The 20,864-nt window shown below is 54.4% G+C and overlaps 2 protein-coding genes across 2 annotated transcripts; both read right to left on the bottom strand.

The window, feature by feature from the left end:
* Nucleotides 1-1,626: 1,626 nt before the first annotated feature.
* On the bottom strand, nucleotides 1,627-6,322 carry SSTR3 (somatostatin receptor 3). The gene is made up of 2 exons (XM_024212983.3): nucleotides 6,245-6,322; nucleotides 1,627-2,890 (listed from the first exon to the last, which is right to left on the bottom strand). Exon 2 carries the CDS (start codon nucleotides 2,851-2,853, stop codon nucleotides 1,627-1,629), a length of 1,227 nt encoding a protein of 408 aa, XP_024068751.1. The 5' UTR covers nucleotides 2,854-2,890; nucleotides 6,245-6,322.
* A 4,017-nt stretch (nucleotides 6,323-10,339) lies between these two features.
* On the bottom strand, nucleotides 10,340-19,953 carry RAC2 (Rac family small GTPase 2). The gene is made up of 7 exons (XM_024212975.3): nucleotides 19,790-19,953; nucleotides 16,736-16,807; nucleotides 14,824-14,941; nucleotides 13,517-13,579; nucleotides 12,555-12,714; nucleotides 11,167-11,299; nucleotides 10,340-10,469 (listed from the first exon to the last, which is right to left on the bottom strand). Exons 1-6 carry the CDS (start codon nucleotides 19,822-19,824, stop codon nucleotides 11,169-11,171), a joined length of 579 nt encoding a protein of 192 aa, XP_024068743.1. The 5' UTR covers nucleotides 19,825-19,953; the 3' UTR covers nucleotides 10,340-10,469; nucleotides 11,167-11,168.
* Between the last annotated feature and the right edge of the window lie 911 nt (nucleotides 19,954-20,864).

The following is a 20,864-nucleotide window of genomic DNA, read 5'->3' as shown; positions in this document are numbered from 1 at the left end:
GAGACAAATCAACCCCCTGCACCTGTACAGATACCCCCACAGAGACAAAATCAGTCCCTGTACGTGTACAAAAATGTCACATACACATACCCACAGAAAAACCAGTCCTGAACCCCTGTACACACACACACTCTCTCATCTGCCCACCATACACCTATATGGGAATTACCATATTCACAAAAATTCCCACTCTCACTCCCAGTATGGTTGCCAGTTTTCCAATTTTTTTAAAACCGGACACTACAGCCCCCTCCCAGTCACTTGCTCCCCCCTCCCATGGGACTCACCTGCCACCTGCAGAGCTGGGCTGGGAGGAGCTGTCGCGGTGCCTGCCTGCTTGCCCAATTGGGGCATGGCAGGGCAGGGGGCAATCGGGGGGCTAGCAGAGTGGGGTTTGGTCCCTGGAGCAAGAGTCAGGGGGCACAGCAAGGCGGGGGGGGGGGGTTGGTCACCGGAGCGAGGGGCCATAGAGAGCCGGGCCCCGGCTGAGAAGGCGGTACCTACCTCCTCTCTGCTGGAGCTGGGAGCCAGTTTCTAAGCTTCTCTCCAGTCCATCAGCTGAGCTCCTCCAGCAGCAGCTGCTCTTCCCACCCTCCCGGCAGCAGAGGCTGGTCACTGTGGGAACCAGACTTTTGGTGTCTGGTCAGTCGTACGAACCAGACACTGCACAGGTCCCCTTTTGACCGGACTTTTCAGTCGAAAACCAGACACCTGGCAACCATAATTCCCACATAGCTGCCCCCGCCCACAGACACCCCCATTTTTCACACCTGCATCCTCATCCTCCCAGCACAATCGTACTCACACACAGACTGATCCTTTGACATTGGTTCACAGAGTCCTAAATCTTTATGTTTATTCATGATAAGCTGGAGGAGGGCGGTGGAAATTACAGCTTGCAGAAAGCCCTGCCCCCAGCCCATGGCGTCTTGGTCTTCTTCAGTCATCCACCAGGGCACAATACCACCATGAAACCCTGGGAGCTAGAGGTGGGAAAGGGTGTGTCTCATACTCTGCCCCACTTTCCTAAACCAGCCCTATGAGACCAGTCTGCAGGTGGGACATGAGAACCCTTTAAAGAACCAGGATATTCCATGCGGTTGAGATAGTATCAGGTCACACAGGAGGTGGGGAGCTGTCCCCAAGAAACACTAGAGCAGCTGGAGGTGTGGGGAGGACAGCCCTAGGGGCGGGCTGTATGTGTTTGTTGGGGGGGGGGTGCGGAATTGTCCCCATGATCCTGCCCCAGAGTGTCTGGTTCCCATGGACACTGGGACAGCTTGGGCACCTGACAAGGGCACTAGAGTAATTAGCAACCACTCGTAATACTCTATGTCGGTTGTAGGGGGATTCAGTGCTGGACTCCTCTCTGCAGCTCCGCACCCCCCTCTGCCCTTATCCAGTCCCCCTTCCGAGCCCAACCCAGATACTGTCGCACTGCCCCTCCCACGGGGATTGCTGAAGTCACAGGAGGTGCTCTGCCCTTCCAGACACTCCTCGAGCTCGCCCCATCTCCAAATGGAGCCTTGGACCTGGCTGCCTCGCAGTCCGCAACCATCCCCCTCCCCCTGGATACAGACTGGAGTGTCCAGGAGAAAGAGGGACAGAGCCTCCCCTTTCCATTCACTACAAATAACTGATGTGCAGTGCATTGGGTTTATCACAGCTCCCGGGCTCCTCCGGGAGCGGCTTCTGCTCACTGCCTCCTGCTGCTCCACTGGTCAGGGGACACTCCTGTCTGCCATTGCCATTCTGGGCAATCTTGCTGACCCCGCTGTCCTCCGCTTCCTCCTCCTCCTCTTCCTCTTCCTCCTCTTCAGTCTTCTCTGGGGGACGGGCCACCACCTCCTGGCTCTGCACCCGGCGGGACGGCCTCAGGATGGCCCTGCGGAAACCCTGCTTGAACCGGTAGGAGAGGAAGCCATAGATGATGGGGTTGGCGCAGCTGTTGGCGTAGGGGAGCACCACGACGAGGAAGTAGACCCCGAAGAGAGACGGCTCCTCGGGCAATGGGCAGACCACGTTGATGATGTTGAGCACGTAGAAGGGAAGCCAGCAGAGCACGAAGACGGCCACCACGGCCACCACCATGCGAGTGACCCTGCGCTCTGACCGCTTGCGCTTGGACGAAAGGGCCCGCACCCTCCGGCCGGAAGAGCGGACCTTGACAACGATGAGCAGGTAGCAGAGGCAGATCACCAGCAGTGGCCCAAAGAAGCCCAGCGCGGCCGTGTAGATGATAAAGCCAGCTCTCCACATGGAGGCTGGCTCAGGCCACTGGATGTGGCAGGTGCTCATCCCCAAGGGGACGTTCGAGAACACCACCACTGGCAGCACCACCACTGACGACAGCACCCACACCGTGGCGCTAACGGCCTTGGCCACGCGGGCCGTCCGCCACTTTGACGATTTCCCTGGGTGCACCACGGCCAGGTAGCGGTCGACGCTCATCACAGTCAGGCAGAAGATGCTGGTGAACTGGTTTATGGCATCCACGGCCATCACCAGGCGGCACATGAAGGAGCCGAAGGGCCAGTAGGAGAGTGCGTTCTGTGCAGCCAGGAAGGGCAGCCCCAGCATGAACAGCTCATCCGCCAGCGCCAGGTTGAGGATATAGACATTGGTCACCGATTCGCTCACCGAGTGGCGCAGGACCACGTAGATGACCAGGGAGTTCCCAACCAGCCCAACCACGCAGACAATGAGGTAGACCAGCGGGATGAGGACTCCGCTGACATCCATGCCCGGGCTGGCAGTTGTGGATAGGTTCCCCAGGATGGAACTTGCCCAGCTGGTGGAGATGTTCCCCTCCGAAGCCACAGGAGTGGGGGAGGTGAAAGCAGGAGAGTCCATGGCAAAGGAAGGATGGGGCGATCTCCCACTGGATCAGCTGGAGAGTTGGAGGCAGGAGGAGAGGAAGAAGAAAGGCATTTACACTTTAAAAGTCAGAGCCGAACAAGCCACGTGTCAAATAGCAGGCATAACGACATGTGGGCACAGACACAGGTGGGAAGGAGAGGGGGGTTCAGATGCCGGAGTCTCTGGAGCATATGGGAGAATGTCAGATGTGACCAGCTGTTTAAGAACCCACCATTGGGTGTTTGAGACAAGCAGGAAAATGGCCTGATACAGCCAAGGGACTTCCCAGGGGAAAGAGCCCAAGGGAGCAATCACAGGCCTCCATTTCCTATTGAAAATGGCTCCGGGGCTGGTGAAGTTAATTTCAGGGGCCCTGATTCTCATGTATGCTGAAGCCTCTTTACATTGGACCGGATCCTGCTGTAAGTCACCAGGACATTATTGTCCACCCCCCTCCCCCCGCCCACTACTGAGGCTGAAAAATCCTCTTGAAGTCCAGAGCAAATGTCAGAAGCTTGGCTTAGTGCCCTGGAAGAAGGAGAGGCAGGTTCTGCATCATCCCTGCACATGAATAAAGGAGGAGATGGAGTATTTATAACATTCCCACTGGAGGCAGATGGAGTTATACATCCAGCTACCACCCGCTGTCACTCTCTCTGCACCCCAGCAGCAGCTCTCAGCCTTCTCGAATCCAGGTTGCTAATGGAAGGGGCAGTCCCTGCCTCACCACTCCACAGCACCAAAACAAACTTCAAGCCCTCTTAATCTTTTGATGCCCAACTGCCCGTCACATCAGGCTTTGGCAAGGAAACGCTCAGAGTGAACCCTGTACAAACAGGCAGCTTGTGTGTGTGCCAGCTCTCCACTGACAATGGCAGAGATTGAACATGGGACGGGAGGGACCTGGTTCTTGTCCGCTGCCTCTTTGGGGTGGGGCTGGGGCCATGTGGGAGCCGCAGCTCAGCACAGGGCAAAACGTGGAGACACAGCCTCTTGCCCCAAGCTATGCCGGGGGAGTCTATGGTGGCAAGTCGGCGATGCTCTTGGATTATCAGGGGTCTGGAAGAGCCCCTCTGAGATTTCAAATGGCAGCCCCATGCCTTTGTCACCCCTTGGTATATTGATCCCACTGCTTGATTAGCTCCTCAAATAGCCATATTGTAAGTGGGGAGGACTTGCGTGGAAGGGGATGGATGCTTAGCCCCGGGAATAGACGGCACCTTCCCCACCCCAGTCTCACCTGAGGGTTTGGGCCAGGAGACCCCTCAATGTTTCAAAGCTTATCCCAGCTTTTCCCTAGTAACGAGGGCTCAGAATCTCAAAGGACACGATTTCCAGTCCTACCCACCTCCAGCCGCTCAGAAATATGCTGAGAACTATTTTGCCTCATGGTGTTTTTCAAACCGTACAAAACCAGGGCAGGCAAAGATTTGATATTAAAAATCTAAAAAAAACCCCAAACATTAATCAAACTTCTGGAAGCCTCAGGCAAAGTCTGAGGTTTGGGCTGGTTCTTATAATATCGGAACGTGTTGTGAGGAACCCCACAGAGATACCTCCCATGTTTCACACCTTCTACTTGTGCCCACATTTCAGTGGGTCCCCTCTGCCCTGGTTCTTTACCGAACACAGCTAGGACATTGTTACGTTATCCTTGTTATCTGTGTTGAATGAGCTTCTGGTTTATGACGGGGGGAGGAGTGGAAATGCCCAGAGAGGGAGCTGAACTGTTTAGGGAAGTCCGAGGGGGGTGTAAATGGGATGAAATTGAACACTGGGAAGCTCAGGCTGAATATCAGGAAAGGTTTCCTGCCAGTGAAGTCCATTGGGCTGTGGAATAACCTTTGCAAGGGAAGCCCCATCACTTGGGCCACTTAATACGAGGCAGGCAAAGCCCTGAAAATACACTGTAAGGAACCGCCCTGCACTGGCCAGGAAAGATGGACTGAATAGAAAGCGTATCCTGCATCTTGGCAGGGGGTTAGACTAGATGACCCCTGCGGTCCCTTCTAACCCTCTGGTTCTATGATTCGAGCCTTTCCAATTTCTAACCTTTATGATTCTTTGAGCTCTTCTCCAAGCTTTTCCAGAGCCTTCTCAGTGCTGTACATAGGTGTTAATTTTTTCAGAGGAGTGGCAGGCACGGGGGCCAGGTACAGTGACAGAGGGTATGTCCCCACTGCACGGTAAAGCCCAGGTCTGTGGGACCCGGGCTTGGGGACTCAGTGTTTCCAAGCCCACACTTAAGCATCCACACTGCATTGTAAGCCTGGGTTTACAATTGCTGGCCCCAAGTCTCACAGCCGTGCTAACACGTCCATACTGTGCTTCGCAGATCTTCTGACTCAGGTCTGTGACTTGACCTGCCTCCCCACTGCAAAATGACAGGGCTTGGACCTGAGTCTCAGCTGGACCCAGGCTCTGACCCACCCAGGTCCTGAATGCTTGCTGACCCGAGGCAGGCTGATTTGTGTGGGGACAGAAGGGGGCTTGGGCTCAAACCTGAGTCAGTGCCCAGACATAGTGTGCCATGTAGACATACCTAGAGAATAGGAATAGGCTGATGGCAGGAGGTAAGGAGTGGTGAAATCTAAGTCCCATAAAGAGCGGCAGGTAGAGGCAAGGGATCTCAGTGAGTGCTCTGACTGCAGGCATGGGGCCTCATGGGAGTATTGGTGCAGTTGGACCTCTGGGAGAGGGGTGCAGATGTGGTGGACCCAATGGGGTTGAGGAAACTATTGGGAGATGCCTGGGGTATAGGATCAAGAACCTGGCTACTTAGCTTATAAGCTCTTTGGGGCCGGGACTTTTTGTATTGGGGCACCTGATGGGGCCTCTAGGTGCTCCAGTAATGCAAATAAACCATAACAACGGTACAAGTTTGTTTGTGCTTAGGGGTTGGGGTCCCAGGGAGGTGGGGGTTTGTGAGTTAAGTGCCAATTTCTATCTTTATCCAAGAAATCCAAACTCTTTAGGAATAAGAAACCACATTGACAGTGGGAAACGAGGGAGAAATTGCTGGGGCGGGGGCGGGGAGAGTGTAGCAGAGAGTGGGATCACCCAAGCATAGATCAGCTTTGTAAGTGATGGGAAACCCACCTAGAATTCCCTGAAGCAATGTACATAGCCTCTCTCTTGAATCCTGCACCTTCTCCATCCCTCCCACCTTGACTTGCACCCATTCATCCCTACTCCAGTTCATGACTCTCTCACCCCCTGCACCAGGTACAGACACCATGGCCATCACCAGCCACCAGTCTGTGGGGACAGAGCGGGGCAGGGGAGGCAGCAGGTTCCATTTGAGGGGACTGCAGAACCAACTTCTGCACATGAGAGCGCCTGGAGGAGAGGGTGGAAAGAGGAGGCAGATCTGCCTGGTACTTACATGTCAATGGGATTTACATGTTCCTCCACGCGCCGGGAGAATGTGTGTCATATTGTTTCTTCCCCTTTAAAAAAAATTTCCCAATGAAATCTCCGTGTGGTTTGAGTCCTTGAGGGGCTGGAATTGCTTGTCACACTTCTCCAGAGGTGCCTGCTGCCCTCACCTCTTCTGCTGCTCCAGAGGTGGTGGGACTTTTCTGCCTTCCTCCAGCACTGCCACATCTGCCTGTTCACATTCTCCTATCTGGTCTCCAGGGCTTGCCTGCTGCAGGGACCAGACCCAGCTCCCAGCACTGCTCAGTGGAGCCAGGACTCCCCTCTCCAGCTCTCCATCCGCTGAAGTGGGGGCTTGGAGGACAGGGTTAGGTAGATCAAGCGTGTCAGTTACTCCCGGGAACGATCCCACCAGCCAATCAGCATAGACTTGGGGGGGTGGGGGGAAGAGAGCGAGCATGAGAGAGAGAGAGAGAGAATGAATGGTAGCAGAGGGAGAACGGGGAGAAGGAAAAGAGGGGAGTGCCAGAGTGATTGTGATGGAGAGAGAGAGGGAGCGAGAGAGAGAGAACGAGAATGAGGGGGTGGTTGTGACAGATGGTGACGGAGGGCAAGCCAGAGAGGGAGAAGGAATGAGGGGGAGTGGAGGAGAGTGAAAGCAGGAAAGGAGAGATGCAGAGAGCGGCTGGGTGCTGTGAGAACGCAGTGCAGGGGAGGCAGGCTGGATGGAGCAGGTGGCTGAGCCCTGCTCTCCAGGGGGAGTTTTTTTATAGGGCCGCAGGCAGGGTGAGGGATTACAGATGCGCAGGAGAGGTGTTCCCTGCCCCAAGGAGCTTACAGTCTAGGCAGGCACAATTGGTGCCCCCAGGGCTTCATCATGATCACAGTGCATTGGTATTTATAGGGGTCCTGGGGGGGGCACGAACCCCAACTTCCACTGCACCCTTCTCCCCTCTTCTGTCCCACAAGCATCTCCAATAGGACAAGGGAGAGTGAATGGGGGAGTAGGGATCTTTCTGTCTCTACCACCTACCTAGCTGAGGCCATTTCCCTGCTGGAGCTCTCCTAGGGAAGGAGAGCCCCCCCCCCCCCCCCCGTCCTCTGCCCATTGCCTCACCTCTGCGAACAGGTGATCTGATCTCGGGCACAGAAAGGGATTGGCTCCAAGGGGAGAAATCCAGCCCCCTCTGCAAACACATCCCTCTGGATAAAAACAATAACTCCACATTGCCAAGCATTGTTCCTGCTGTGGTCCTCCCACTAACTGCTTCTCTTGCCCCAGCTCCCTTCCTCACCTCCTTCACGAGAGTGATTTCTGTTTGTTTCCTATTCCTCTCTGGGGGCGCATTTCCCTCTCACTCAGCCTTTGAGATCCTGCTGGTTGCCACTTCCCACCTTCAGTATTTGAGCTCCTAGGGCCAAATTCGGACCTGATACGAATGAGTGAAAGTGCAACTCCATCGACTGAACATAGAATCAGAGAAATGTGGGGCTGGAGGGGACCTTGAGACATCATCGACTCCAGCCCCCTGCGCTGAGGCAGGGCCAAGTAAGCCTAGACCATCCCTGACAGGTGTTTGTCCAGCCTGCTCTTAAAAACCTCCAGTGATGGGGATTCCACAACCTCCCTTGGAAGCCTGTTCCAGAGCCTAACAACCCTTGTAGTTAGCAAGTTTTTCCAGATATCTAACCTAAATCTCCCTGGCTGCAGATTAAGCCCATTACTTCTTGTCCTGCCTTGAGTGAACATGGAAAACAATTGATCACCATCCTCTGTATAACAGCCCTTAACTTATCTGAAGACTGTTATCAGGTCCCCCCTCAGTCTTCTTTTCTCAAGACTAAACATGCCCAGTTTTTCCAACCTTTCCTCATAGGACAGGGTTTCTAAACCTATCCTCTTTGTTGCTCTCCTCTGGACTCTCTCCAATTTGTCCACATCTTTCCTAAAGTGTGGCGCCCAGAACTCAGTTCTCCAGCTGAGGCCTCACCCGTACAGAATGGAGGACAGTTACCTCTCATGTTTTAACGTACAACATTCCTGTTAATACACCCCAGAGTGATATTAGCCTTTTTTTGCAACTGCATCACACTGCTGACTCATATTTAATTTGTGATCCACTATAACCCCAGATCCCTTTCTGCAGTACTACCGCCTAGCCCGTTAATCCCCATTTTGTAGTTGTGCATTTGATCTTCCCTTCCTATGTGTAGTATTTGGCACTTGTCTTCATTGAATTTCAGCTTGATTTCAGACCAATTCTCCAATTTGACAAGGGCATTTTGAATTCTAATCCTATCCTGCAAAGTGCTTGCAACCCCTCCCAGCTTGCTTGCAGCCTACAGACTGGGATCCCAGTTCTGGGCGCTGCTGGAACCTTTTTGTGTCAGCTGAGCTGCAATAAAAGGACTGCAATGCTGGCTTAGGCCTGGTTTACACTTAAAATGTAGCTCAACACAGCTATGTCGCTCAGGGGGGGTGAAAAAGTCACTGTTTAATTTATTGATTAGTTCCCAAACCTCCTCTGTCAACACCTCAGTCTGGGACGGGGCCTCAGATTTTAAGCCACTCTTATGATTTTGGGGAGCCTGACTCATGAGTTTTGAAAGCTTGGGGTTGGCAATAGATTCTGGCATTTACACCCCCCATACATATGCGTGTGTAGGGAACCTGAGACCAGACTCCATTGTGTTGTGCCTACAGCACTCACACCAGCTGTGAATTGGGCTCAGGCACCTCATCTCACAGTGCAGGTATCTGCGGAACCCACTGCCCCAGAACGTTATCGGGGTTAATGCATGAAACATCGTGCCACAGGCTGTCTCTGAGGTGAGCCTGGCCTCTCTGAGCTACCCCTGAAGTTAACCTGTGGAACTCACCACCACCCATGGAATTTTCTGTTACAGGCCCTAGCCGACATTAACCTGTGAAACTCTTTGAAGCAAGGTAGAACCTGTGGAGCTCAGATGCAGGCTTGTTGCAGAGTGGAAAGCTGGTTCAATCCAGTCCTCCTGCCCTTTCCTGTTACTGCCTCTGGATTTTTCTTTACCATTTGCTTTGTCCTGAACCCTCCTCCAGCTCGTGAGGCTCCTGGTAGTGGGGGTGGGGAGAAGGGAAGCCTGGGTGAGCCCGGATCTGCAGTGCTCAGGAGAAGTATGCTCTGGAATCTGCCCTAGCAGCCATCATGTAATGTTGCTTTCCCTATTCTTAGCAGCAGCCAAGGCTCCTGGCCCCCCTGCAGTGAAACAGTCATCCAGGTGCCGGCAGCTGCAGATTCCATCGCCCTGCTGGGGCAGCTCTCATCTGTTTGATTTCAGCAGATCCGTGGGCTATTTGCCTTGGTTGGTGACTCATTCCCGCCCCGCCTTCCTGCTTACCTCGCTGTGTGTCTGGCTATGTAAGTGAGTGCCAATGTATGTATAGGTGTGTGTATGGGTGTAGGCATAAGTGACGGTGTCTACAGGCCCCTTGGGGAAAGTATGCAAGCTCTGACAGACCGTATTAGCAGGCGCTCTAGAGGCTCCATAAGTTCAGGTTGTCCTAGGCTCCTTTCCTGTGCCCCTCACAACAGACTTGCTGGCCTTACCTTTCCACTGCCTTTGGGGAAGAGGCTTGCCTGGGCTCTGTCAGGCGAGGCCCTTTGGCTGGTAGGTCCCTGAGGAGAGGAGACTTTCTCCCACAGACACAGGCAGATGTGATGGAAGGTTAGCAATAGCTAAGTGCAGGCACCTACCAGCTCAGCCTGAGATAGGAGGCCGCTCCCTTTCAGCTGACCCTGCCTTCAGAACCCCCCCGCCACCGTCCCCAGCTTGAATCTCCGCTGCGATGACGCCCAGCCAGTCTGACGGCTGCAGGAGGGATTCAGCTGGTTGGCTGCGGTCCCTCCGAGTGGCCAGAGATGCCACAGCCAGCATGGTGCAGCCACAGCATCAAACCCGGACAGCCAAGCTTGCAGCGAAGTGCCAGAGAAGGGACACAAGACACTGATGTCAGGAAGGTACAGTTGGTTTATTGACTCTCATTCCCTATACAGAAATTGACAGGAGGAGGGAGGGAGGTTGTGCAAATGGACAAACGAGTGCTACAGATCCATATTGGTCCTTCTAGGCAGCAGAAACAAACAAGCGCTGTGACCACCAGAGGTACCAAGGTCCAAGACGCTGACACCTTCAACCCCTGTTGCATCGGCAGAGCCTGGTGTCGGGAGCGAGCTGAGGGCTGGGGCTGGAATCTGTGTCCAGAACAAGAGGAGGCAGGTTGTGAAGCCAGCTCGTACCCTTCCACCCTCCTTCCCCACCTCATCCATCCCTCCCATTCCAGCCCAGCTGTGGTGTGAGGAGAGAAGAGAGCCTTTTCTCTCCCTCACCTGGCCCTGATCAGCTCTGTCTCCTGTCCCTGGCCACTCTGTGCCTCTCTCCTGCCTCCCTGCGGCCTTATGCGGAGGGCGGGGGAAGAGCAGGGGAAGCAATGTGAAGGGGGAGGAGAGGCAGCAGCTGCCTGGTAATGGGCAGCCACAAAGCAGCCCCTAGTGGCCAAGCAGGAAAAATGCAGGGGGAGGGGCTTTTTTGCAGTTTTCCGTATATGGTGAGTTAATTTTTAAGGGGAGGGGCTTAAACTCCACAACCCCCACAACAGGTCGCCCCTGCCTCCAAGGAAGCACTGAGGTCCCAGGTCAGAGGCAGGTTTTGGGGTCCCATTGGGGGAAGCTGGCGACAGCAGCTTCTCTTCAGGGTAGAGTCAGGAAGTCCAGGAGGAGAGTGGTGTGGCAGGAAGGGGAGTCCTGCAAGGGGTCTTTCTTCAGGGCAGAGGGCTCCCCCCAGGAAGCACCAGGGTCCTTTCAAGGGAGAGAAGGGGCTATCAACAGATTCGAATCCCCTTAGTGCTGATAGACTGGGGTCTGGAGGGGAGGGGAGCCCTTTCTCACCTACCCCTAGAGGAGGCTGCAGCCCCGTTTTTTCGGTCTGGTGGGCTGGGGGCAGAGAACCGCTCGGATTGCCTCATCAAACACTGTTTTCAGGCCACGTTGTGTCAGCGCCGAGCACTCGAGGTATTTCACAGAATCTGCCAGGAGAGAAGACGGCACCATCACTGGGAGGAAACGGGAGTGAATCCAGGAAGGCCCCATCCCAGTCCTGCAACTGTGAAAGGTCCTCACCCAGAAGAGACGCCAATGAAGAAATCTCAGGGCAGGTCCAATGTCAGCCAGAACAGATGCATCCATCTGTCTCTCTGTCTGTCTGCTCTGGCCCCCAACCCTGCCGTGGCTGAGCATCTCACAGTCAGTAACGTATCGGTCCTCACAACACCCCTGTGAGGTAGGGCAGTGCTATTACCCCCATTTCACAGTTGGGGAACTGAGGCTCAGAGAGACTGACTTGGCCCCAGCCCTGCCAAAACGGCTTCACAGCCATGGGAGACAGATTTGATGGATCTCCAACCCCGGTTGGGCTGTCAAGATATGTGGCTAGGCTGGTGGAGCGGAGAGCATCCTCGCTCTGAGAGGGGAGGATGTGGTGGCTGTGCGGAAATGGGAGGTAGGTTGGGGGCGAGTGCTTGTGATTCGTCCCTGGGGGAACGGCTGTGCTTCACTGACTAGCCCCCTCTTCTCTGAAATCCCAGCTGAAAACACCTCATTTCTCCCTACCCTGTGCCTCTGCATCTCCCCCTCTCCTCTCACCTAGCTGCAGCTCGGGTTTAGGGGCTACACGAGGCAAGGAAGTGCTGTACTGTATGGCGGAGCAGGGGAAAGAGATGGACACAGATGAACAAAAAAGGGTGGGGCAGAGCTACCATCTTCCCCGAGTTGCTCGCACAAACCCCAGATCACGGGGACAGGAAGAGGAAGCAGCGGTTGGGTCTCTCTGAGACAAGTTAAAGACCTCACTGTCCCTCCTACTTCCGGACTTGGGGAGGAGGGTTCTGCCAACAGAGCAGCTGTGGCTTTCACAGCAAAGACTGACCAGCTAGAAGAGGCCGGGGAGGGATAGCTGGTGGGGGATGGGTCGGCAAAGATCCTGGCCAGAAGAGGGGCAGAAGACAGGGAGCTGAGGGGTGGGACTCCCTCACAAAGGGTGTCACAAAAAGAAAAGGCCAGGCCTGCCCTTCCTAAGCCCTCAATACCCTGTTCTGTCACACACCCCCTTGGCATTTCTTCCAGGTGCCCGGTAGCAGCTCCCACTCAGCTTCATGGGATCCTGCCCATGTTCCCCATCCCCTGCCAAGGAAGCACATGCCAAACTGGTGGAGAGCACATACACACACACCCGTCCTCTCCCCCAGCGGCCTCAGCGTATTGCCAGGATGGCCTTCTACCTACCGATCTCCTTGGCCAGCGCGAGGCCCTGCGGGTATGTGATGGGCGACAACTTCTTCTCCTTCAGCTTCTCGATCGTATCCTTGTCGTCACGGAGATCCAGCTTGGTGCCCACGAGGATGATGGGGGTGCTGGGGCAGTGGTGTCGGACCTCAGGGAACCACTAGAGGCAGGTCGAGAAGCGGCCGGGAGAGGAGAGAGAAAGACCCACACCCACACACCAAATAAAATCCAGCTGCCACTGTTTCCTCCTGCACTGTCCTGTGGGTGAGGTCCAGAGGCAAAGCCCCTGACAAGGGAGCCCAAAGTGGGACTTCCCTCCCCCAGGAGCTGAGACACCGGAGTGGCGGAAGGGAGAGAGCTATGCAACAGCCTCAGGCTGCCCCCCAGCTGACTCCCTCCCCTTTAGGTGGGAGCTGCAAAAAGGGGGGCAAATACACTGTTGGTCCCTCCCCCCGCTGAATGTTGGGGGAATATATCCCCACACCCCATAAATTACCCGCGCATAAGAGCTGTGCTGAGCTGGTCTTGGTTGAAAGTTGCCCTCTGAACGTGCAGGCTGCAGCAGTGAAAGCTGCTGGGGCCAGAGCAGTGAAGGGGCAGGAGTGGGGGGCGGGTGCTAAGGAAGCACCCAGGTGGGAACGGGGAACAGTGGCCTGGAGCAGCATAGTTGGTGGGCCCTAGAATCTAGCCTGGTTTGTTCGTTAATCTCTCTTGGACAACCCAGAGGCTGTGGGAGGCCAATATTCTAGCTACTCCTGAGAGAGACACAAAGGAAAATAGCTCTCAGGATCCAGATAACCCATCAACCGTTACCGCCCACGCTCACTGCACAAGCGTTCCTTTTTCAAGGCCAGTGCCTGTTCGTGCGGCTCTTGCTGGCTCCTTGAGCTGCACGTGGCGAGTTAGTGCATACCTCTGCTCTCTGCACAGAGACACCTCCACGCCAGCCACAATGCGCTTACCTTGGCGCGGACGTTTTCATAAGAGGCCGGGCTGACCAGAGAAAAGCAGATCAGGAAGACGTCCTGTAAGGACAAAGCAGCATTCGGGGATTAGGCTGAGGGGGACCCCTCCCAGCACCATGCTGGAGCATTCTGTCCAGCATAGGAGGGGGCGGGCCGGTGAAAGATGCTGGATTGACAGCACTGGAGACTCAAGCCCTCTTGTTATCCCCCCCTAAAAAAGGTACAGCACTGTGCACCTTCCCTCCATCCCTCCCAATCTGTGCAACTCAGTCCTGACATTTGTGAGCGCCTGGAGGGGAGAGAAGGTTGTTCAGTCTCCTGGCCCAGCCAGCCCTTGGTAACAGCTGACACGGTTACTGAGGGAATCTATCATTGCTAAGTGTGGCGGTGGAGTTTTTCTGATGTGGACTCCTGTCCTGCTGGGGAAATGGACTGACGGCCCCTCACTCATTTCCCACAGATCATCAACCAATCATCAGATGGGGACGGTTTTGGTTTCTGCCAAGGTGGGGCCAGATTCCAACTGGTCACAATAAATGCAGGAGTGAGACCTAGCTGGTACTCGGGTACTCAGAAAAATACTTCTCTGGTGGCCCCATCACTGCAGAATTTAAACTTTAGTTTAAAAAAACCCCAAACACTGAACCTATGTTTCTAGCCCTTCCAAGTTGTGAAGGAAACCTGTTAAATGTGAACTGATGCAGTGTTGTCTTCCTGAATCTGCAACCAGACTGCTTGGGGGTAATAGCACTGATGTGTGTTGACTCTGAATCCTACTGATGACCATATGAACACAATTAACTATTTCACTGCTGATTGTTTTAGCAGACTGTGGATGGAGCTTGAGTAGAGTACCACCATCCTCTCCCCCGCCCCCCGCCCATAAGACCCTGTTTAAACGTAAGAAGCTCTATTTCGTGGACTCAGAACTCTCCACTCTCACAATCAGGACACAAGAAGACATGAAAGTCTCCATACCTCATTTGCAAATCCCCAGAGTCATTCAAATCCTGTGAGAGACACCTTAGTGCTGAATGATACCATATGATATTTAGATCGCTCTCCAAAATATTCCCCATAATCCCTTCACCCTTTTGGACCCCCAGATGCATAGCATATAAAATAACGGGGATGGGGTCTTCGGGGGCTGGTGAGCTCTCAGAGAGGGGCAAATTAAGAGAGGAACTCTAGCGCCATCTCAGGCCGATAGTAAGTCTGACTTCTCCAGCACAGGGAGATGTCGTCAAGGGAATGCGCCCTGGGTACAATGAGTGGGGAGCAGGGCACAGTGAGGAATGACCCACCGTCTGCGGATAGGAGAGGGGCCTCAACCGGTCATAATCCTCCTGCCCAGCTGTATCCCACAGCCCCAGGTTTACGGGCTTGCTGTCAACCATCACGTTGGCAGAATAGTTATCGAACCTGCAACGCAAAGAGAGAGAGAGAGTCGGTTCCTCAAACTAGGGAGATGAGTGCTCAGGGAGCAGGAGGCCATGGCCACAACGCACCTCTTTCTCGCGCGCCCGAGCGGGGGGAAGAGACACCCCCCTGCAGTGCTTCAGTGCTGCTGGCTCACCGAATACCTGCACCCATCCCACCGCAACCTACCTCCCCATAGCCCAGCTGGCCCGAATTCCTTCCCGGCTCCAGCTTATCCCACTGCCTTTGGGGCTCCATCCTGCCTGCGAAGCCCCAATCTGTTGCTTCCCCTCAAGTTCCCCTTGCCAAGCCCTCCCCACTCTCCTCTCCAGCTCTGCGCTCTCTAAGCCTTCATCTGCACCCTTTTGTTTTAGAAGCCAGATTGCCCTCTTAAACAGTTTCACGCCATCCGCCTTCTCTGTACCACTCAGGACCATGCTCCCTACCAAGCTCCCTGCTGGAATTGGTAAGGACGCCATGGTTTGCACCCCTACTCGTACAAAACATGCTGTGGTATCTCTAATGCCTATAGCCAGTGAGGCTCTCCTGTCTTGGGGCAGAGCGTCCCCTGGCGTCGTGCTGGGACACAGGGTCACTGGCAGCTCAGAGAACAGTTGCCACCCACGCAGGTGCTCCTTGTAGGTCTCCCATCCCGAACCCATTTGTTATATTTTTCCCTATGCAGAGAGCAACCATAAGCTCTCAGTCTAAAGTGAAGGAAAAGAGCAACAAGAAAGAACCAAAGTAAAGTCCCTGTGAGGGAGCACACCCTGTGCATGTCTCCTCTGTAACAGGCTGCCCCAACTCAGAGAACAAAATGGCTGCCTCTCTCTGCACACAGGGCAGGGGTCCTAGATAGGAACTGGCGTGGTGCACAGCAAGTAGAAGGCGTTGCACAGCTACACACACCACACCGTTTGGCACACGGGAGGTGACAGTATCGCAGCACAATCCGGCCACCAAGAAGAGGCGGCTTCTCGCAGCCCAAAGCTCGGCTCAAATTGACCATGCCAAAGGGTGAGATTTAAGGTGCTCCCAGCCCTGTCTGCACAGTGATTTATATGCAGCTTCCCAGGACGCTTTGCTTTGCTACTGTGGTATAACAGCAACACACACCTGTCTCTTCCAGGGAGCTGGAACCCTAAGGGCCAGATTCTGACACCCTTACTCCCACACACATGGAGTGACTTCAGTGGGACTTCTTGTGCAGTAAGGCCCTATTCACTGAGAATACATGCCAACGGTGGTGAAGGGAGAGAGGAACGTCAGCTTGTACCATCCCTAATCAAGAGCTGCTAGTAGCCTGCGCTTGGGGCCATCCTAAATTGCATCCCTGCTTCAGTGGCCCCTATAGGAGTTTGCAGTGGTGCAGATCTGTCCCGGCCTTGCACCTTGCTGCCTGGACACGCTCCTTGCATCCTTTACCCTGTCCCCTACAGCTAGGGCTCCCCCCGAGGCAGCAGAGAGTTGGCTCTGCGCCAGGTATAAAGGCTCCCTGTGCCAATGCTTATGTCTTCCTTGTGGTCCTTTTAGGTCAGGCTCCCTGGTGTAAAGGAATGACAGTGCAATGATGAAGTAGGCCCCTTGTCCATTTCACAGCTGGTGAACTGAAGGCTGGGACTATTCAGATACCAGACAGCCTCATAGCCTACAAACAAACAGCTTTCTGGTGTCGAGACTTGACCCAGTACTGACTTATGGGTGCAGAGAGCTAGTACTCCCGATGGTTGTGTGTCCCTCTGCCCTCCTGCTTGCCCTCTGCCTGGCCCCCCAACCCCCCAACTGCTGGATACTCACACAGTGGGGATGTATTCGCCTGGGAAGGCATTGGTGGTGTAGCTGATGAGGAGACAGGTTTTACCCACAGCTCTGAAAGAGACAGAAAACACACCCAGGACCTGTTACTGTGATTCCTGCTGGGGGTGGGAGGGGTATCATGCCTTCCCTGACCAGAAAGCCAGACGTAGCAGAGGGCTGGAGGAGAAGAACAGAGAATCCAGATTCCCAGCCCTAATCACTGCACAAGTAGGGTTAGAGTGTTAGAGAGAAAGGGAAGGAGAGAGGATGTTACATTGCACTCGTGTCTTCTAGCCTGAAAGTCGAGGCATTTTACGGACCTTACACAGGGATCACTCAGCTGAAATGCAGTCACTCTGGGGTGGAGCACAGCAGCTCTTTATCAGTGCACAGCAACAAAGAATTTCTGACAGGAAACGGAGGAATATATGTATCCGTTTGATACAGCAGTGACAACGTAGAGTAACCAAATGCAATTGCCCAGATGGCACCCCCGACAGGATAGCACCCTCTAATGCCACGTTGGGACATGTACCAGGGAAAGGACACCTCACGCTATATGAGCACGGCACCATATTGGCTTTCTGAGGCTACCTACCAAGCGTCATCACACGCTCCTTCCATCTGACATGGCCCTCATGAGCCGGGCTGCCGGCAGCGAGGCTGCTCTTGGGGCTTCTGAGCAAGCAGCCAAAGCTTCCTCCCCCCTCCTCCCCTTCTCCTCTCATAGAGTCATAAGGTTTAAAGCCAGAAGGGGCCATCAGATCATCTAGTCTGGCTTCCTGTATAACACAGCAACGAGACACCTGCAGCTGGCCTGTGCCCGCCGACTCAGGCTCACGGAGCAAGGCTGTTTCTTTGCTGTGTAGACTTCCGGGCTCGGGCTGGAGCACAGTGGGAGGGTCCAGAGCCCAGGGTCCAGCCCGAGGCCAGAAGTCTACACAGCAATGAAACAGCCCTGTGAGCCAGAGTCGGCTGGCACGGGCAGCCACGGGTTTTTCTTTGCTGTGCAGACCTACCCTCGCAGGCCATTGGCACCACCCAGCTTTCAGTGGAGCATGGTGGAGAACTAGGTGGCCAGAGCCACAACGCATTCCAACCCCAAAAGAGGGCGCTAGTGGGAGAGAGACCAGGCCAAAGGGACTTCAAAGAAATGCATGGAGAGCAGGGACTTGAACCTATGTCTCCCACAGACTGAGTGCTCAATTCACTAGGCTATGGGATATTTGGGGGAAACCAGCCTCTCTTTGTGTTCAGAAATTCCATCCTGGACCTGAGACACCATTCCAATGAATTGGCATTTTCTGTCACACAAAAAAAGGTTCCACGGAAAAGTTTCCAACCATCTCTAATGAAGGGCAAGGGAGCCAACCGTGAAGGAAAAAAGAGATTACAGAGAGGGAAAGGAATCACAGCCAAGACAAACAGGGGAAGGATGGCCTAGTGGCTAATGGACTGGCCTTTCCCAGCTCTGCCTCGCTGGGTGGCCTTGGGAAAGTCATATAACCTTACTGTGCCTCCATTTCCCCATCTGTAAAATGGAGATAACAATACTGACCTGCCTCCCGGGTGGGTGGCAGCACCTTAAAGCAATGGAATTAGCAGAGTTCTGGAGGAGGGATATAGGGTTACCGTGCTGGGGGCCAGTTATGGGGATAGAGCCATTGAGCTGAAGGAGGGGTATGGGGTGGCAAAGCTATGGGGGAGGGTTATGGGATTATTGTGTTGGAGGGCCATGATGGGGTCAGTGGGGAGAGATATGGGGCTAGCAGAGCTATAGGGTGTATGGGGTTAACAGTTATGGGGGAGGCTCTGGGGCTGGTAGAGTTATGGGGCAGAGTACTGGCGTTGTGTTGGGGGAGGGTTGGGGGGGTTAACAGAGTTCTGGGGAGAGGTTGTGGGGTGGCTGTGGGGTTAGTCCCAGGGTGTTTCCTGTGCAGGTGGTTTCAGGTACTGCTCTGTAGCCCTTACTTTCTGGTCTTTACGGTACTTTCCTGGCAGGTACCAACATTTGTTTGGGGTTTGCTCTTTATTTCTTTGTCCCTCCCCCACCCTCTTGCCTGCCCCTGCCTCCAAGGTGGTTTCTATAATTTGATCGTTTGTTTGCAAACTTCCTCCTGGGGCCAGTTGAAAGGAGGAAGTGACTGCAGGGTGCAGGGCCTCTGCAAATGTCACTTCATCTGCTACCGATAGCTGCCCCAGATAACAGCATCACCAGCTCCTAGCCTGGAAGTGGCTTAACCCTCACAGTGCCAGACACTACTCTAGTCTCACAGCTCTCCTGGGCCCTGGCTACTTGTCTCTCAGTGTCCCTGCGGGGCAGCAGCCCACTGGAGCCCACCTTGAGGAAGCTCCTGCTGTTGAAGGCCTTGGCTGGGCCATATCCACTGACAGCAGGGTGCACACTGGCCAAGCGGTGGATAAGCCAGGCAATGATTATTCTGGGTTCAGATGCCCAGGGTTTCATTGCTTCACATACCTAAGGCAGACGGAGGGCATCGCGTGTCTCAGGGGTGAAGGAGAAAGGAACATCTCCTCCCTGCTGTGCCCATGGGAGTCCCACTGAATGATCTCCTGGACAACTCATGGAGAGAGCGTGGGTTCTGAGATCCACAGAAGAGGACCCACAGTGCCATCCATGCACCACTGCCATGTGTCAGTCACCGCCCCCGCCCCCCCATGGCTTGTGGCATGGCCCAGTAGAAGGGAAACCACAATCTCCCCCACTGTGTGTTAAACCTGACTCCAGTTCTACCAGCAATAGCTGCAGCGGGGGAGGCACTGTAGAGGGGACACCTTCATCTAGGGGAGATCGGCCAACCTACAAATAGTTCGTCCTTCAGCGAGCCTTTTACACCTTCCCCGGAAAATGCCCGTCCCCCATCCCGACATAACGCACAACCTCCATCGCAGACTGCCCCCCTGCACGCCCTGCCTGGCAGAGAAAGAGAGCGAAAGCAGTTCAGAGGAAGTCAAAAGCAAAGAAGGTGAAATGTCACCAACAAACTACCTTCCCCCTTCTCTGCCCCCCCCCCAAAATAGAAGGGTACGTACCCATCTCCCACCACCACACACTTGATGGCCTGCATTTCTCTGGCCTCACGGAGGAGGGAGGCTCCTGTGGCAGGAGGAGTCAGGCAGAGCTAATGCTCTCAGGGGACCAGAGGAAAGACCTGTACAAATGTAATGTCAAATCTAGCGTTGAAGGGAGCAGCAGATCGTGGGGAGGGAGGAAGTGGAAGAGAGAATGTTACTTAACCCTCCCTTTCTCGTCAGTCCCTCCCCTCTGGTAGTCCAGGCCACTGGCTGAAGGCGGGGCATGTGCAAACATGCAGTTTGAAAGACAGTTTCATGCGCCAGATGACTCAAGTAATTTCTTTTCTATGCTTCCTGTCCCCCAGTTTTGAGCAGCAGGGGGTGCTGTGCTGCATCCAGCCAGGGGTTAAATTAAGGAGGAGAAAGGGGAAACACCATTCCCTCCCCTTTGCAGAGAGAAGAGGGAGGGGTCCCCCTTTTCTTCCTGGCTTCCCCAGAGCTCCCTTTCCTCTCGGGCAGGTGCAGTGAGGACTCACCACTCAGGGTAATCTGCTGTGGGTGCTGGAGGAGGAGCTGGCTCCTGACTGAGGAGTTTCAGGGCCTCCCAGCCTTCCTGTTCTCAGGTGAGCGTGGTAAAGAATCACAGAGAAAGCTGAACAAGGAACTTTACTGGAATTGGGAAAGCAGCGTTATCCCTACCGCTACTCTGCCTCTCCCTCTGCTTCACTGCTCAGCTTCTGCCTAGAACCTTCCCCACTCCCCCTCCTGCTCGGCTTGCGACTGTGGAGAAACAGTTCTCACCTATAGGTGGAGCAGCAGTAGCAGCTCCTGATGGAGGAAGAAGAGGTGTCCCAGGCTGGACAAGTCTCCTATCCATTTCCTTTCCCCTAAAGGAAGATCTATCTGTCCCAGCTAAAGTCCTATACTGTGCCTGTCACTGTAGTATCTAAGTGCCTCCTTGGCTAGCTTCATGCTATATGGAGACCCAGTCCATCTTAAACAGGAGACTTTTATTAAACAAGTCAGCTACAACTACAGCAAAACCAGGCTTCCCTGCAGCTTGAGCCCCCGCTTTGTCTCCTTTGTTTACCAG

Source organism: Terrapene carolina, unplaced genomic scaffold (assembly GCF_002925995.2).
Source record: "Terrapene carolina triunguis isolate 2854851 unplaced genomic scaffold, T_m_triunguis-2.0 Scaffold247, whole genome shotgun sequence".
NCBI lineage: Eukaryota > Metazoa > Chordata > Testudines > Emydidae > Terrapene > Terrapene triunguis.
The sequence above is the reverse complement of the archived record's forward strand: the minus strand, read 5'-3'. Positions and strand labels throughout refer to the sequence as shown.

Coding starts and splice junctions, on each gene's coding strand:
- SSTR3 (XM_024212983.3), bottom strand. CDS start 2,853: ATGGACTCTCCTGCTTTCACCTCCCCCACTCCTGTGGCTTCGGAGGGG.
- RAC2 (XM_024212975.3), bottom strand. CDS start 19,824: ATGCAGGCCATCAAGTGTGTGGTGGTGGGAGATGG. Junction 12,715..13,516: donor ATGAAAACGTCCGCGCCAAG/GTAAGCGCATTG, acceptor ACCTGCCTCTAG/TGGTTCCCTGAGGTCCGACA. Junction 11,300..12,554: donor CGCGCTGGCCAAGGAGATCG/GTAGGTAGAAGG, acceptor CTCTCCTGGCAG/ATTCTGTGAAATACCTCGAG.